The sequence below is a fragment of the Thermobia domestica genome, chromosome 8 (assembly GCF_964235325.1).
Source record: "Thermobia domestica chromosome 8, izTheDome1.hap1.1, whole genome shotgun sequence".
Classification (NCBI taxonomy): Eukaryota; Metazoa; Arthropoda; class Insecta; order Zygentoma; family Lepismatidae; genus Thermobia; species Thermobia domestica.
Genome location: NC_137461.1, coordinates 259,797,757 through 259,812,601, shown reverse-complemented (window position 1 = coordinate 259,812,601; position 14,845 = coordinate 259,797,757). Strand labels below are relative to the sequence as shown.

Below are 14,845 nucleotides of genomic sequence, written 5' to 3'. Positions count from 1 at the left end.
GGCCTCCCAGATCTTCTGATTTGTCAATTTGTGATTTCATTTTGAGTATTCTAAAATACCATTATTTTTACTATTAAATGAATACAATTTTTTAAAAATGTTTTCATGAAATTATTTAATTTTCAAAATTTTCCGTTTTTTGAATCACCTTGTATATAGGCCATTCATAATTTTTTTAAAAAGAATTGTGTTCTGAAACTAACGTATTTTAGTGAACATGTCTAAATTTTACTAGCCATTACATTCGTATTGTCTTGTAGAATGTTTGATTTCAAGAAAACCTCAGAGGAATAAGATAAGAGTGGAAGACTGTAGCATTGTATAGATGCATACCTTTAAATGCGTAAGTACGATCATCTGACGTAGAGAAAATTGCATCAATTGAGGCATCCGTACAAAGTTCTGCATCTTCATCAACAGCTGGTTCTTGTGTAGTACTTGTTCCTGATCCTCCTCCTCCTTTCGCAGGTTTTACTGTTTTCTTTCCGTACAGAGTCTGAAAATGAGGAAAATATGAAAATGAAATATTAAAGTCCTAACTATACAAGTTGTTACTTGCTGGTGTTCAATATCAATGAAAAGTATTTTTGAGGCCAACATCGGTCGACTGTGCTAATGATTATTACGTTTATGCCACTGAGTAAATTATAATGTAATGAATATTCTTCGATACCTATAATCACAACAAAATTTTAGCTTAGTTTTACCTTAAACAGTGCAGTGATATGAATTTCATTTGAACATACATTTAAATCAAATATATCTTAATAGGACAAAGTGACGTTTAGCCTCGCAACATTAAGTTGAAAAAACTGCATAAATTTGCTAAATTGCACAAATATTATTACAACACTGAATGAACAATCATACATTTATGAAAGATAAAATTTTGAAACAATAGACTATACTGCCCAATGCAAAAATTTCTCAACCTTGATTCGTTGAACTTCAGAAAATGTTTTATTATTATTATTATTATTATTATTATTATTATTATTATTATTATTATTATTATTATTATTATTATTATTATTATTATTATTATTATTATTATTGTATAAGAAAATGCGGTCAAGTAAAATGTTAACCTTTCAGAGATGGCATGGGTCAATGAAAACTTGACACATGACTCATTGATCCACCATGACCCACTCTGACTCACCACCTATCAAAACCCACCGTCATCAACTCTGACCCATGACCCACGCCCTCCCCTCAACTGAATAAAGAGTTTACACTTGTAATAAAACAAGACTGTGAAATTATTACTAATCGGAGTTTGAATTTCTACGGTCAATCGCTCAAGCACCGCTCTGTTACAATAACGGTGGATATGATGTTTACGATATGAAATGGTAGTGTTTGGCATGGGAAATATTACGATTAATTTCAATTTAATTATTATCATATATATTTATTTCCTTGTTGGAGTACAGATACTTTTGAATGGCAAATAGGATGAAATTTGAAAGTCTCAAATTAAGTTAAAGTAGGAAGTAGTGTAAAATTCGACTGTGTCTCGAAAGCCAAGTAGTAAGTCCTATTGCTATTATTACAATTACAAATATAAATATCCAAAAGTGCCTGAAATTCCTTTTTACTTAGGTAAGTAAATAGAAATAAATGAAAAGGAAGAAAAATGGAGGCGTTGAAAGTAAAACGTAGACAAAATCACCAGTGTTCAGAAGGTGCTGTTTACAATGCACTGAGCAGAGTAAGTCGGTGGGTGGTGGGTCGCAGTAGGTTACGTCCTGTTAACCCACGACCCATTAACCCACTCACAAATCTTGATCCACTTGACGCACGACTCACTGACCCACTCCATCATCTCTGTAACCTTTTAGTATTGTAAGTCAGATATGCTCCAAAAAATGTAATTTAAAATCTTCAATTTGTGTTGAACATAGAATAAAGAATTATATCAAAGTTATTTTGAAAGCTAGTTAGGTCTGCTTATTACGAAGTTCACTACGAAAAAAAAAAAAAAAAACAAATACTGATTTTTTGTTTAGCCGCATTCCTTACCTAATGCGAAGAAATAAAGTTAGAAAAAGGAATGTTAAACAGCAAAGAATGGCCAGTTATTTTAAGCAAAGACGGTATTCAATTAAAGAACTACAAACAAAGATATTTAAAAAATTATAAATAAAGTAAATATAAATAATCTGTCTTCAAACGTTTGGAAAATCATGTTTGTTTAGTAAGCTGACTTAACAAGTTTGAAAAAAAAAATTCCCAACATTTCGCTAACTATGAACCGAAATCATAAAAGTAAACAATGGAAAAATGGCAATGTTTAGCTAATGAACTAATAGGTATTTCTCGTTTACTAATACTACGGTCGATGGTAAAGGTATCCAAATTAGCTTCAAATTAGACCGGAAAATTCTTAAGAAATATACAATAGCTGTTAAGAAGGAGAACAAACACGCTTATTATATTAGTTATGTCATCAGTTCAATTGAGATGACGGATTCACTTGCCGTGGGTACATAGTTAAGTTTCTGCCTTTGTTGGCGAAATCAGCTTAACTCAATTATTTAACGTTAGTAAATTTTCCGTTCAAACATAAAGTAAGAAGAGGATAGATTTTGAAGTTAGTCCGTACATATGACTGATCTAACATACAGGGCTAGCATAAATAATTAATTCGTTTTGAAAAGGCCATATTTTCAAAAGTATTACACGTACGCATATGTACCGTGTCCTGCGAAAACGAACTAAGCGCCATTTTCATACTTTTAAGAAAATTACGTATAAAGGGTGATGTCCAACATTAATGTAGCCATAATCAAAAGTGAAATTATGTTTCTTTGTTTGGAAAGGTGTTGGATTTCCTCTCTTTTCGATTGTGCAAAACGTTCTAATGCTTATTAGGAACCAATCGTCGCATTTACGTGGATTTTCAAAGTTTGGCGCTTAGTTCATTTTTGCAACACGGTACATATGAAACAATATAAAAAGAACCACAAACTCACTAGGTTTGTACTGTGTGGCAGCACAAGTCAATTCTTTCTGCTTTTGTGTGGCAGTACGAGGTTAGTAACTGCGAAAATGGAGAGAAAGCAAGAAAAAAAGTTTGTGTGCTTGAATATGCCAGATGTTCGTCTGTCATAGCTATATGCAACACGCTTTCAGAAGAGAGTGTGGAAAAGAACCGCTATATAAATAAAACATTTTGCAGTGGTATCGACAATTCAAGTGCACTGCTTCCGTGTGTAAAGGGAAAAGCACTTGGCCTCCCAGATCTCCTGATTTAACACCCTGTGACTTCTTCATGTGAGGATACGTTAAGGACCTTGTTTACATTACCATCACTACAGTAATCCTTACTCGAGCTCAAAGAACGCATTAGTGCTGCAGTACAGAGAATTGACAGGACTATGCTACAAAATGTATGGAATGAGCTCGAGTATCGTCTGGACGTATGTCGTGTCACCAAAGGGGCACATATTGAACTTTTTTAGAGGGTGTATAAACTTGGTGAGTTTATGTTATATATATATATCATGTATGTACCTGTAATACTTTGAAAATGAAAAAAAAAAATCAATGAATCATTTATGCTAGCCCTGTATAATAAGGCCAGAAAGAACGAACTTCAGATGTCTTATAGAAGAAGTTATAATATCTTTCCCCAAAATACACTTTTCTTATAATAAGTGCTGCAGAAATTGCCCATCAGATTTAGGTCCTAAAGCAGTTTAGTGATAATGTTTCCTACTTTCTAATTATCATCCACATTCGGTATGAAACAAATAAACATATTTTAAAGAACTTACTAGTTTCTACTATTTATAAGTTTAATTTTCAACACCGATCATTGCTATTGGATTCTTCTACCATGTAAATGTTGAGCTATCTTGAAAGCCATATTTTTTTCTCTTGGGCTTTTATTTGTTTATTTTATTGAACGTGAGTGTTTCTTTCCAGTAGCGAGGCTATACGAGATGTGGACTCACAGTTTAAGAACCTAACATACTAAAAATAATACAAAATTTACCATTTTTCTTTTGCTTGTTTTTCATACGTGAAAGGAGGTAATGAAGTGCAACTCACCACAATCATATATAATGCTATTCTACAACAGAAAATATGAACCTGAATATTTTTCAGTGCTGTCATCCATAGAAATTACAGTGTTCGCCAGAATAACATTTTCGCCAAAATCTAAGTTAAGGCAACGTCTAGAGGAACGAATTCAACTGCATTTGATTACGTATCATGTTGCCTTGGAACCCTGTGAAATACTTTTAAATAATAGTTGTATTTAGTTTGTAATGAACAAAATAGTTTTAACATACAGTTATTAAAATTGAATAATAATGTTATCTTAAAAGTAGTTCAAAGGATTCCAAAACATGGTATGTAATCCAATGCAGTTGAGTTCGTTCCTCTAGTCGCTGCCTTAACTTAGATTTTGGGAAAAATGTTATTCTGGCGAACACTGTAATTTCTATTGATGGCAGCACTGAAAATTCTTCAGGTTCATATTTTCTGTTGTAGAATAACATTATATATGATTGTGGCAAGAATGGTAAAGTTTGTAGAGTGTCAGGCTCTAAAGGTGGAATCCATACAATAGTAGCGTTTAATCGAACCTGGAACTAAGTGAAATAAAGGCGCGCGCGCTCTAGCCACTAAACCATCTGGAAAGATACCTTTCGTAGGAAACCATTGATGTGCCGGTACCTCAAATGTGAGTGCATAATTAGGACGGCAAAGTATCTATGAAAGCAAAAGTTACTCAGGTTACGTAGATAATACTCTTAAAAGAAGTCTAATGCTTGATTTAGAAATCTAATGTTAAATTGTTCTAATGTTCTTGTAGTTACCACTAACTTATTTAAATGTTAGGTATCACTTGAAATTTTAGCGAGAATCACATCAAAAATAGCTGATGACCTTGGTCATAAAGGAAACGATAAAAAAAAAAGGAACCACGCGTGCATCGATCTTGACCAGCATGCACCACCTGATTCTTGATTCTCTTACTCCTAACACACACACACACACACACAAAATAAAATAAAATAAATAAAAAAATCAAATTATTCAGAAAGGAACGCTTGGTCTTTAAAAATAATCATAAGAAAGCTAATTCCGTTATAATTTGAAATAATATATTTTGTTGTTACAAAGCGTCCTGAATAGTAACATAACGGGGAAAAATGTAGTAAAAAAATCGCCTTTTTAAAAGGTAATAGTGATAAAAAAACCCGTATTTTTTTTCACACCCTATAAATGACCTTGTCAAAAAGTCTGCTGAAAAACCTAGTGATGAAAACAAAAGTAATGTTAAAGTTCACTCAACCGTTGAACGAGCTTGTATTTAAATGATGACCTTGAAATACCTATCTTTATGAAATAGTGAATCTTTTACATACTAATAGACAACACAATCGTTATGGCTAACTGACTGTACGTATACACGTGCAAAAAAGATCTGAAGTTTAAACTTTTATTACTGCCTCACACCCTACTGTTTTTTGTTATACACACGCACTAAGTTAGTCTTTTGTTTGTGATCGTGGACCAAATTCCATGAAATGGCGGAACATTTTTCTCCCCTTTCTCGTCTCTTGTCAATTTAATGATGTGCCAAACACGTACAAATGTGTGTACTGCACGTGTGAAGAATACCAGAGCAGTAGGATTTATCTTTTATTATTTCAAGAAAAGGAAAAAAAGAATTTCTGAAAGATTTTTAGGTCTGGTGCCAACAGGACAACGGCATAACTTCTTCTTCTTCTTCTTTTTGTAATATGAAGACAATAATAACAACAAAGACGTGAAATAGTCTTTTTCAGGAAGTGAGTGTTGTTATACGCATTAGGTTCTATGTATGCCATGCAAGCATTCATGGCCTTCACAACCATTTGTGATCAAATATAACTTTAAAGGAATCCGTTTGAGACGTGCACAAAACGACAGTGTTGCAGTTCCATGTCGAGTTCTTCAACTAAACTTTAGGCTCATTTAATTGTTCGTGTGTTGCATCAGAAAAGAAGTAATTATTAATTATTATTTTTTTTAATAAAAGAGGAGGAGGTTTACAAGGGGAACGGACAGAATGGCAGGAGGACAAAATGGCAGGGGACATAATGGCAGGAAATAATGGCAGGAGGACAAAATGGCAGAGGACGAAATGGCAGGCGGACGAAATGGCAGGGGACAAAATGGCAGGCGGACGAAATGGCAGAGGACGAAATGGCAGGAGGACAGAATGGCAGGAAGTTAATTTGAATTGTCGGGTTTTAAACTATTTTGTTTCTTACTTGATAAATGAAGATTTCAACATAACTTTTCGATTTATTCATTATGCTCCAAAATTCGAACTGCTAATAATATTTCAATTCTAATTGACAGTCATCTACAAACACCTTAATATTGCAAGATTACTATTCATACCAGCAGTGTCTTAATGAAAGAAATTAGTTTTAGTCGTTTTCTTTTTTATATATATTATTTAAGATCTTTTCGGGTATTACTAGAAGAAAGCAGCTTTTACCTTTATTTCTCACTGTGATCTGTATATGCTCAAGTGAAGACAAACAGTTTCAAAAGTTATTGAAGTTATGTGCAAAAAAAAAAAAAAAAAAAAAAAAATTAAGTAACAAGCAAAAAAAAAAGAAAGAAAATGCATAATCCTCCATATTAACTTGCGAATAAACTAACCTCGGTATTGTACAAAGGATCAGATAGCTTCTGTGGCAAAGAAAGCGAATTAAAATTGATCGATTCGACTCATTCCGAAGTTTTTGACGAGAGGATATGTAGGATGTGTACTCATTATTTTCTGATGACTGTCTCTTGTATTTTTAAGTCTATAAAATATGCATAGGGGCAAATTCAAGGGAAGCTCGGGGCAAAAATCATCGGAGGAAACAAATTGTAGAGTACTCACAAGAAACACTAGAACTTTCGGTAGACATAGGATCTCCCGTTTTCAAAATATAGGATATGATTAATTGGGGAGCAGGAAAATTCGGTGTAGGAAAATTCGGTGTACGGAAAACTCAGTGTGGGAAATGTTAGGTGTAAAGAAAGATTCGTTGTAGTAGGCCGTAGGATTTATTAAAAACTCAACTTTGAGGATAAATGAGCGTATTAGTTTTAAGTTCAAACTGAAGTAGACCGTAGGATTTATTAAAAACTCAACTTTGAGAATAAATGAGCGTATTTGTTTGAAGTTCAAATTTTGTGTAGAAGTACTTTTACTGTCTACTATCATTTTTACTGTTTACTGTCTACTTTATATTGCTTTATATTGAATTGTGTTCCTGAAATTATTTGAATTCTAGATTTCGACGGATTTTAACATTTTATGGCCCTTACATGACGAAAAATTTGTTTTTCGAAGTCCGTTCGTGTGATTTAGCGAAGCGACCATCGCTACCAATCGACATTTAATTTAAAACTTAAGTTCTTATGCTGTTTTGGAGGATGTCTCCTAGAATTTTCTACTTCCAAAAAAATGTAGGTTACTGGATGGGTAAAGTTGAAAATTGTAGATTTTTCAAAAATATTCTGACGATTTTATGTATTTTATAAATAAATATTTAAATATAAATTCTCCAAAAATGACATTGTTTGTTTATGTTACTCAAAGGTGTAAAAAGAAATGCCTCAACTTAAGTATCTACGACTGATTGGAGGAGAAGTCACGGATTCCATTTGGCTCTAGAATTTCTAACTGAAGTCCGATTTTCATGCGGTTTACTGCAAATCATCAAGGAAGGACGGGAGATTTATGGGACTATGTTTACTGGTTTAAATTCATCTCGCGTAATATAGAGCAGGCCGCAAGAAAAACAGCAAATATTCGCCATTGTACGTTACAGTTCGAATGAGATATTGGATATTTGAAGCGAAATTGAAGAATACAAATTAAGTGTTAGTGGTAACACACATAAAACACATGTTGAATAGAGATTTCTTGGGTGACTTAGAGTCGGTAACTGACATCTTCCACAACATCCGCCAGCCAGGTCCGATCCTTCCCTGTCTTCCTCAGAAGCGATCCTGTTTCCTGCAATTTATTCACTAACAACTATATTATGTTTCTGTCTGGGGCAGAACGTGAGGTAAAGTGGTGCTATTAGTTGTTCCTATAACTATTCTCTGAACTTATAGTTGTAATTGTTTTATTTCTGACAAAAAGTGTCAGATTCATTGTGTGATGAAAAGTAGTTCATAGTAATACCCCGCAAAAGACATGAAACAGATATTGGACTCAAGGCAAAAATAATAATAATAATATTAATATTAATAATAATAATAATAATAATAATAATAATAATAATAATAATAATAATAATAATAATAATAATAATAATAATAATTTGCTTTTCTTGAAATAGGTAATAACATTTTATTCGTTACATTTTATGGTTTTCGTTTTCACAATATGAAGTGTCGTAAATTAACGTAAGTGGTAATATTCAATATGTATTACACCGAATCTACCTTACACCTGAATTTCCCCACACCGAGTTTTCCGTACACCGTATTTTCTGTACACCGAATTTTCCTAGACCCGATTAATTGTATACATGTCATATGCAATTTGATAAGGTAATAGTATCAACGTTTAAAGATACGCAAGTCATTACTCAATTTACTTCATTGAGCTGAGCGAAGCGAAGCTCTTATACTCGGGTTAGCCGTTTGGTTGTCCGCGAACTCCTCCTAGACCGTTTGGCCGATCTCAACCAAACTTAGCACGCTGATAGAGTATGTCGTGCTGAGTGAGAACATAGGTCGAAATCAAAAATCCGATGTACCATCGAGGAATAATGACCGAAAAACGCTTCCTCCTAGACCGTTTGGCCGATCTCAACCAAACTTAGCACGCTGATAGAGTATGTCGTGCTGAGTGACAACATAGGTCGAAATCAAAAATCCGATGCACCATCGAGGAATAATGACCGAAAAACGCTTGCATAGACTTAACATGGGGAAAAAGTTTTCACGCGATTTTTTTGTCAACAATTAAAAATGACATTTATTATTGCATAATGGCCAGGAATGATTACGTAGTTTAAGCTCGCTCAGCTCATTTCATTGCAATCGGGTACATCCATTGCATTCCTAGTTAATAAATATGATTTAAGTGTCGTTATATCAATCTTTCTTGAACTCTTCGTAACCTGGAAGAATTCTGATAAATTCTACATGAAACTAAGTCGGAAATCAGGACATATTTTGTACATAAATTTACAAAAAGAGACGAGACTTTTACAAACATTTACGACACGAGACGACAAAACCTGAATTCTCATCTCGTCTCGAGGGCAACGCTATGAGGAAGCAAGTTAGAAATTAAATATGCACGATTATGGTTCCTTTAAGCTGCACTAAGCTGTAAATATACACAATATCGCATTGGGGATGAAAGGGGAGCGATTAAAGTGCAATGCATGATAATTTAAGGTTCCTCATAACTCCAGTGAAATTCAGGAAAAAATCTCTGAATTACGAAAAAAAGAAAAACAGGTAACTCTTACAGCCATTACGTTATTATAAGATTAATGCTACTTTTGAAACTGATTTGATTGAATATGTATTTGGATAACGAAACTACTTTCATAAGTTTTTCAAAGTATCAAGTTTGAGAAGAACGAAGTTTGTCTTCCACTGTTGTTATCTCGTTGCTCATAGATACCAGTGATGAAATAATTGGTCGAAAATCACGCGGCCGCTTCTTACATCAATTCATGAAGAAAATCCAATATTAGGTACCTAAGTTCAGTATTAACAAAGAAAAAAAAAGCCTCTTGCAACCATGCGTAGCACATTTTAATACTTACACTTGAAATAAAAATATCACTGGATAAAGACGATTGCCTTTGTCTTTGAATTTCATATGTGAATAACAATATAGGGCTTTTTAGATAGAGGAGGGGAGGGGCAGGTTTTATTAAACAAGATCGTACATCTGATATGTTTTAACTATAGGCAACTTGTACTTGCAGGCTACTCAGTCTTCTGAAGTCAAACGACAAATACCATTAAGATGTTCAAGAGAATAACGTATCAGCATTATTACATACTACAGACACAAAGATACCACTAGGCTCCCAAGTTTCAAAATTATATTGTGTGTGAAAGCAGTTAGTAGATTTAATTCTTTGTCACATGGTAGCTAGACCCTGAGAGAAATTCAGAGGGAGTCCACGGGAAAATTCTTTCGTCATAAATAAAGTTGTACTACTTAGAATTATTATAAAACCAAGATATCAATTGGAAGATGGTTAAAAAGAAATACATTTAAGAAAAAAGTTAAAAGACATGGATAACTGATATTTACCCTCTTTTACGCTCTTGGTTCAATTTAGCTGTATTTATATGCTTTGGACATTTGAGGTAGAAATGAATAAATCGAGAACCGTTACCTACTAACAAACACAATAGGTAAAATCAAAAAATACGAGCCCTAGGAGCTATAATTTTTCACAAATTAACTTCCTGCCATTCTGTCCTTCTGCCATTTCGTCCGCTGCCATTTAGCCCTCCTGCCATTTTGTCCGCTGCCATTTCGTCCTCCTGCCATTTCGTCCGCTGCCATTTTGTCCTCCTGCCTTTATTTCCTGCCATTATGTCCCCCTGCCATTTTGTCCTCCTGCCATTCTGTCCTAAATTCGGTTTACAATTATTACTCTTTTATTAAATATATTATTTATTTATTTTGTTATTCATACTAAAACCCTGGTAAAAAATCTTTTTTTGAGACCTCTCGCCGTATCTTTTTATTTGAGACTTCACACACTGACTCTTTATTTTTGCGTTCGGAGTGGGAAATCTGTGTTCAATTCCAGGTGGAAGCTCATATGGTTCGGATCTGATATTAAGCGTTACGTCCACGTCTCATACAGCCTTGATGCTGAATGGGACGCTAAACTTCGAATCAATCAACCGACTAGCTTTATTTTTGCGTTTAATATAGCCGCTTTCAAAAATAAAAGCTCACATTTCTTGAGATAGAAGGGGAGGTAGGGGGGGGAGAATAAAAGAAAAAAGTAGTATTTTTGGAGATTGCCCAATGACAAAATATTTTGTAATTGGCTGTTAAACTAAAATGGTAATTTCGCGAAGTAATTAAATTTCTCTTCAATTTACGATAATCACAGATGGTTTTTATAGTCCGGCTCAAGCCTCCTGACATATAAGACGTGTCCTCCTTTTCACAATATCCAATGCAAGTTGGGCGACGTTGTCTAATTGCTTTGTTCCTCGATTAGAAGAAAGCAATTTCAAAGGTACACTCATGCCCAAAATGACTGTCACATATCTAGAACTTTCTTATAAGAATATTTGATAATGATTTTGCGGGGTACTTTTAATACTGATACTATGGGTATAATCGGGAATGTATATATGTGGTAAATTTCATAGGAAAAGAATTATAAATACGAAAATTAGAATGAATAAAAAAAAAATGTTGCTAAATGGACAAGAAAGTTTTATTTTCGTTTTATTGTTCTCATTTACTGCTCTTTTGACATGAAATTTGCCACATACATGTGTTTGCCGATTATACACATACTAACATTATAAGAAATACAGAGCGAATTCGTTATCAAATTATATTCCTACAAAGACATATTTATAGACATGCGACAATAATTTTGGACGTTTACGTCTATATGATAGATATGTCACTATAGCGCTAATAAACTTGTGAGAATGAATTTATTTGTCAATATATTTAATTTCTTGCGTTAATGTTTCACATCATGCCTGTACACGATAGGAAGCAAAAGTCCGACAACGTCGCACTTGCACACCATTGGCTTTCGACAGACGTCAACAGGTTTGAGCCAGATTTTAGTCTCTTAGAGCACGACCACTAGTAAATTCACATGAGATGAACAATCTAGCTGGAAGATCCTTTATATTTCTTTCTTCAATACACTTAAATTGAAATTACATTTCAGAACGCATGGAAAAGAATTTCGAAGTAATTTGCTATTGCTAAATGGTTGGGGGGAACAGGTTCAATCTCTGATGGAAAAAATCAGATAGTTCAAAGTGATGTTAAAACTATTTGAATATTCCTTATTCGAACAAATTTTCGAAGAATTATTCGCTATCCGAATAATTGTTTGAAGAATTATTCGTTATCCGAATAACTGTTTGAAGAATTATTCCTTATCCGAATAACTGTTCGAATACTGGAATGACGAATAATGAATTATTATAATTTTAACAGCAGCAGTTCAAACCCCATCTTATCCTGTAAGTCTCAGTCTGAGGGTGTTAAATTCTAAACAAGCTAATTAATTGTGTGTTATGTTTAATATCATGGTCAAATATGATGTATTACAGGAAATTCTACAATGTATTTTCCACTCTTTTATCTGTTTACTAGCAGCGTTCACCCCGCTTCGCTGCGGTCACCCCGGAACGCAATAAACTTTGTTACTTAGATAATTTTTACTTTTTCGCTTTCAAGTGATATGATAAAAACCATAGAAGATTGCAGTAAATGTTAACATTATATCGCCTGTCATTTATGTTAACCCGCCCCGCTTCGCTGCGGTCACCCCCGAACGCAATAAACTTTGTTACTTAGATAATTTTTACTTTTTCGCTTTCAAGTGATATGATAAAAACCATTATAACGCCTGTCATTTATGTTAACCCGCCGAGTGACACGGTCATGCGGGTTGCATATACATACGTTTATTTTTATACCTATGATTGAACTAATAAAGGATTTGTACGTAATGGACACCTGAATGGTCAATTATCTCAAGACACTGGTAATTGAAAATTAAAGTGATATGATAAAAACCATCTAGGGTCCAAATCCTAATAACCCCCCAAAAATAAAAGAAATTGGTTCAGCCGTATTAGCGTGATGAGCGGACAAAGGATTTGTACGTTCTCTTTTATATATATAGATTGTATTTTTAAAAGTAAATTGTTTCATGTAGATCGTTTCTGCTAGCAACTTTGGCCTTTCCAGAGAATGACGATCGTAAAAAGGCAGATTTAGTCCGATGCAGGGGTGGAGAGTGATTTGAAAGAAAGAAAAAAAACTAATTACATTCAACAGCTACTCAAAACATTTATTTGATTCTGTTCCATCGTTACGCCGGATACACAGGCTTCCTCTTGTTTCAAGCTTTGTGTAAACGGCAAATCTCACTGCTATGTAATTCTTGTAGGTGTTTCAATACAAACTAACGCATCCAAAGGCAAGTTGGAATTCATTTTTTTTAAAAGTTCAATTTATTTTTCGTTTTAAATACAAATAAAAAATTATATTTTTCAACCCCAATTTATATTTTTCACTGTTTTCTGAAGCTGTTTAACAATCCACTTTTGTATCTTGTAGGATAAAAAAGATTTCTAAGAAAATGATAAAATTAACGAAAGTGTGGTGGCAAAGTGAGGGGAGGATCAAACGCAAACATCTTGAGGGAGTCTATTATGTTTGCTCACTATAAAACTCACATCACTTCGGACCCATCCTTGTGTTCATTATTCTGAGCTATGCTTAACTTCCATACATTTATTTCGAGATGACAAAATCATCTTGTATGAGTGTTCTAGAAAATAAAATAACGGAATAAACGCGTTAGAATATTTTACCATTGTTCCCAGTTGGCTTGATTTTATGAAGTAACTTAATTACTTCTGCGTTATTATTATTAGGAGCGTTGTCCAGAAAAAAAAGGTAACGTTTTACTGTGAAACACAAAACTATAAACGATGTGCGCAAAATTTGTTATGGTACAGAACCTACATGCCTTACTTTATTTTTCAACATATAAACCACATATTCAAGCACTGACCATAGCGTGATACCAGTTTTTCTATACTATCATTGTAATCTGTTACCTCCAATGTGTTCAAAGCATCTTTGAAATGAAATGAAATGAAATGAAATTTTTGAGTTTTACATCCCATGGTTATGCCGGCTAGGCTAAAGGAGACGGTGATGATGAGAAATGAATGAAATGGTGGAATGGGAAGGGTGGAAGGAAACAGGAGAACCCCAAGGAAATCTACGCCCACGGTGCTTGTCCACCACAAAGTTCACTTGGCGCGATCTGGGATCGAACCAGGGACCCCATGCACCAGAGGTGAACGCTCTACCACTGAGCCACCGCGGCCCTCAAAGCATCTTCGAGTTCACCAGCAGGAGGAAACTGCTTTTCGGATTTTCAGCTTCCAGAACAAGTGGAAATCGAAAGCCCTTATCATATTTCGCCAGGCCCGTATCCAGGGGGGTCTAGGGGGGCAGCCCCCTAAAGTTTTGTTGCCCTCCCTAAAATTTTCACGGTAGGCTTGCAAATGAACTATAATATGGTGATGAAATATCATATGGATGGATCGCCCCCCCTAACTTCAGCCGGGCCCCCCTACATTTTTGGGCTGGCTACGGGCCTGCATTCCGCACCTTACAATCGATGACAGGATTCCTAATTTTGTCGCGCATGTTCAGGGCACACAACTTGATATCATTCATATTCACATCAGCACAATCTCTCTGCTTGGCTTAAACAAAGGGTATGTAGGAGAAAACATTTTGGTGTGAAACAAACATCAAATGATGCGTGTAAAAGATTTATGGTACAGAAACGACAAAGCTTACATTCCTTTTCAACTTATTCGCCACATAGATTCAAGCATTTATCATAGCGTGATGCAAGTTTTCTACACCATCATTTCGCACTGTAACCGCCAGTGTATTCAACCATGTATTACAGCATCTTTGAGTTTATTACCAATGGAAAAGTGATTTCCGATAGAAGGCCCCTGCCCTCCCTTCGGGCGCCCATATATTGTAGAGTACCTAGTACAGCTCACAGATAACGAGAAGAACCCTAGC

The 14,845-nt window shown here is 34.5% G+C and overlaps 1 protein-coding gene across 6 annotated transcripts in view; it reads right to left on the bottom strand.

The window, feature by feature from the left end:
* The window catches only part of Mmp1 (Matrix metalloproteinase 1), a 101,475-nt gene that overhangs the window by 11,509 nt on the left and 75,121 nt on the right, over positions 1–14,845 (bottom strand). For all 6 annotated transcript variants that reach the window (XM_081769667.1, XM_081769668.1, XM_081769669.1 and 3 more), the window contains exon 6: positions 334–496. In XM_081769667.1, coding sequence (XP_081625793.1) covers positions 334–496 — 163 coding nt within the window. The remainder of the gene's footprint in view (positions 1–333; positions 497–14,845) is intronic.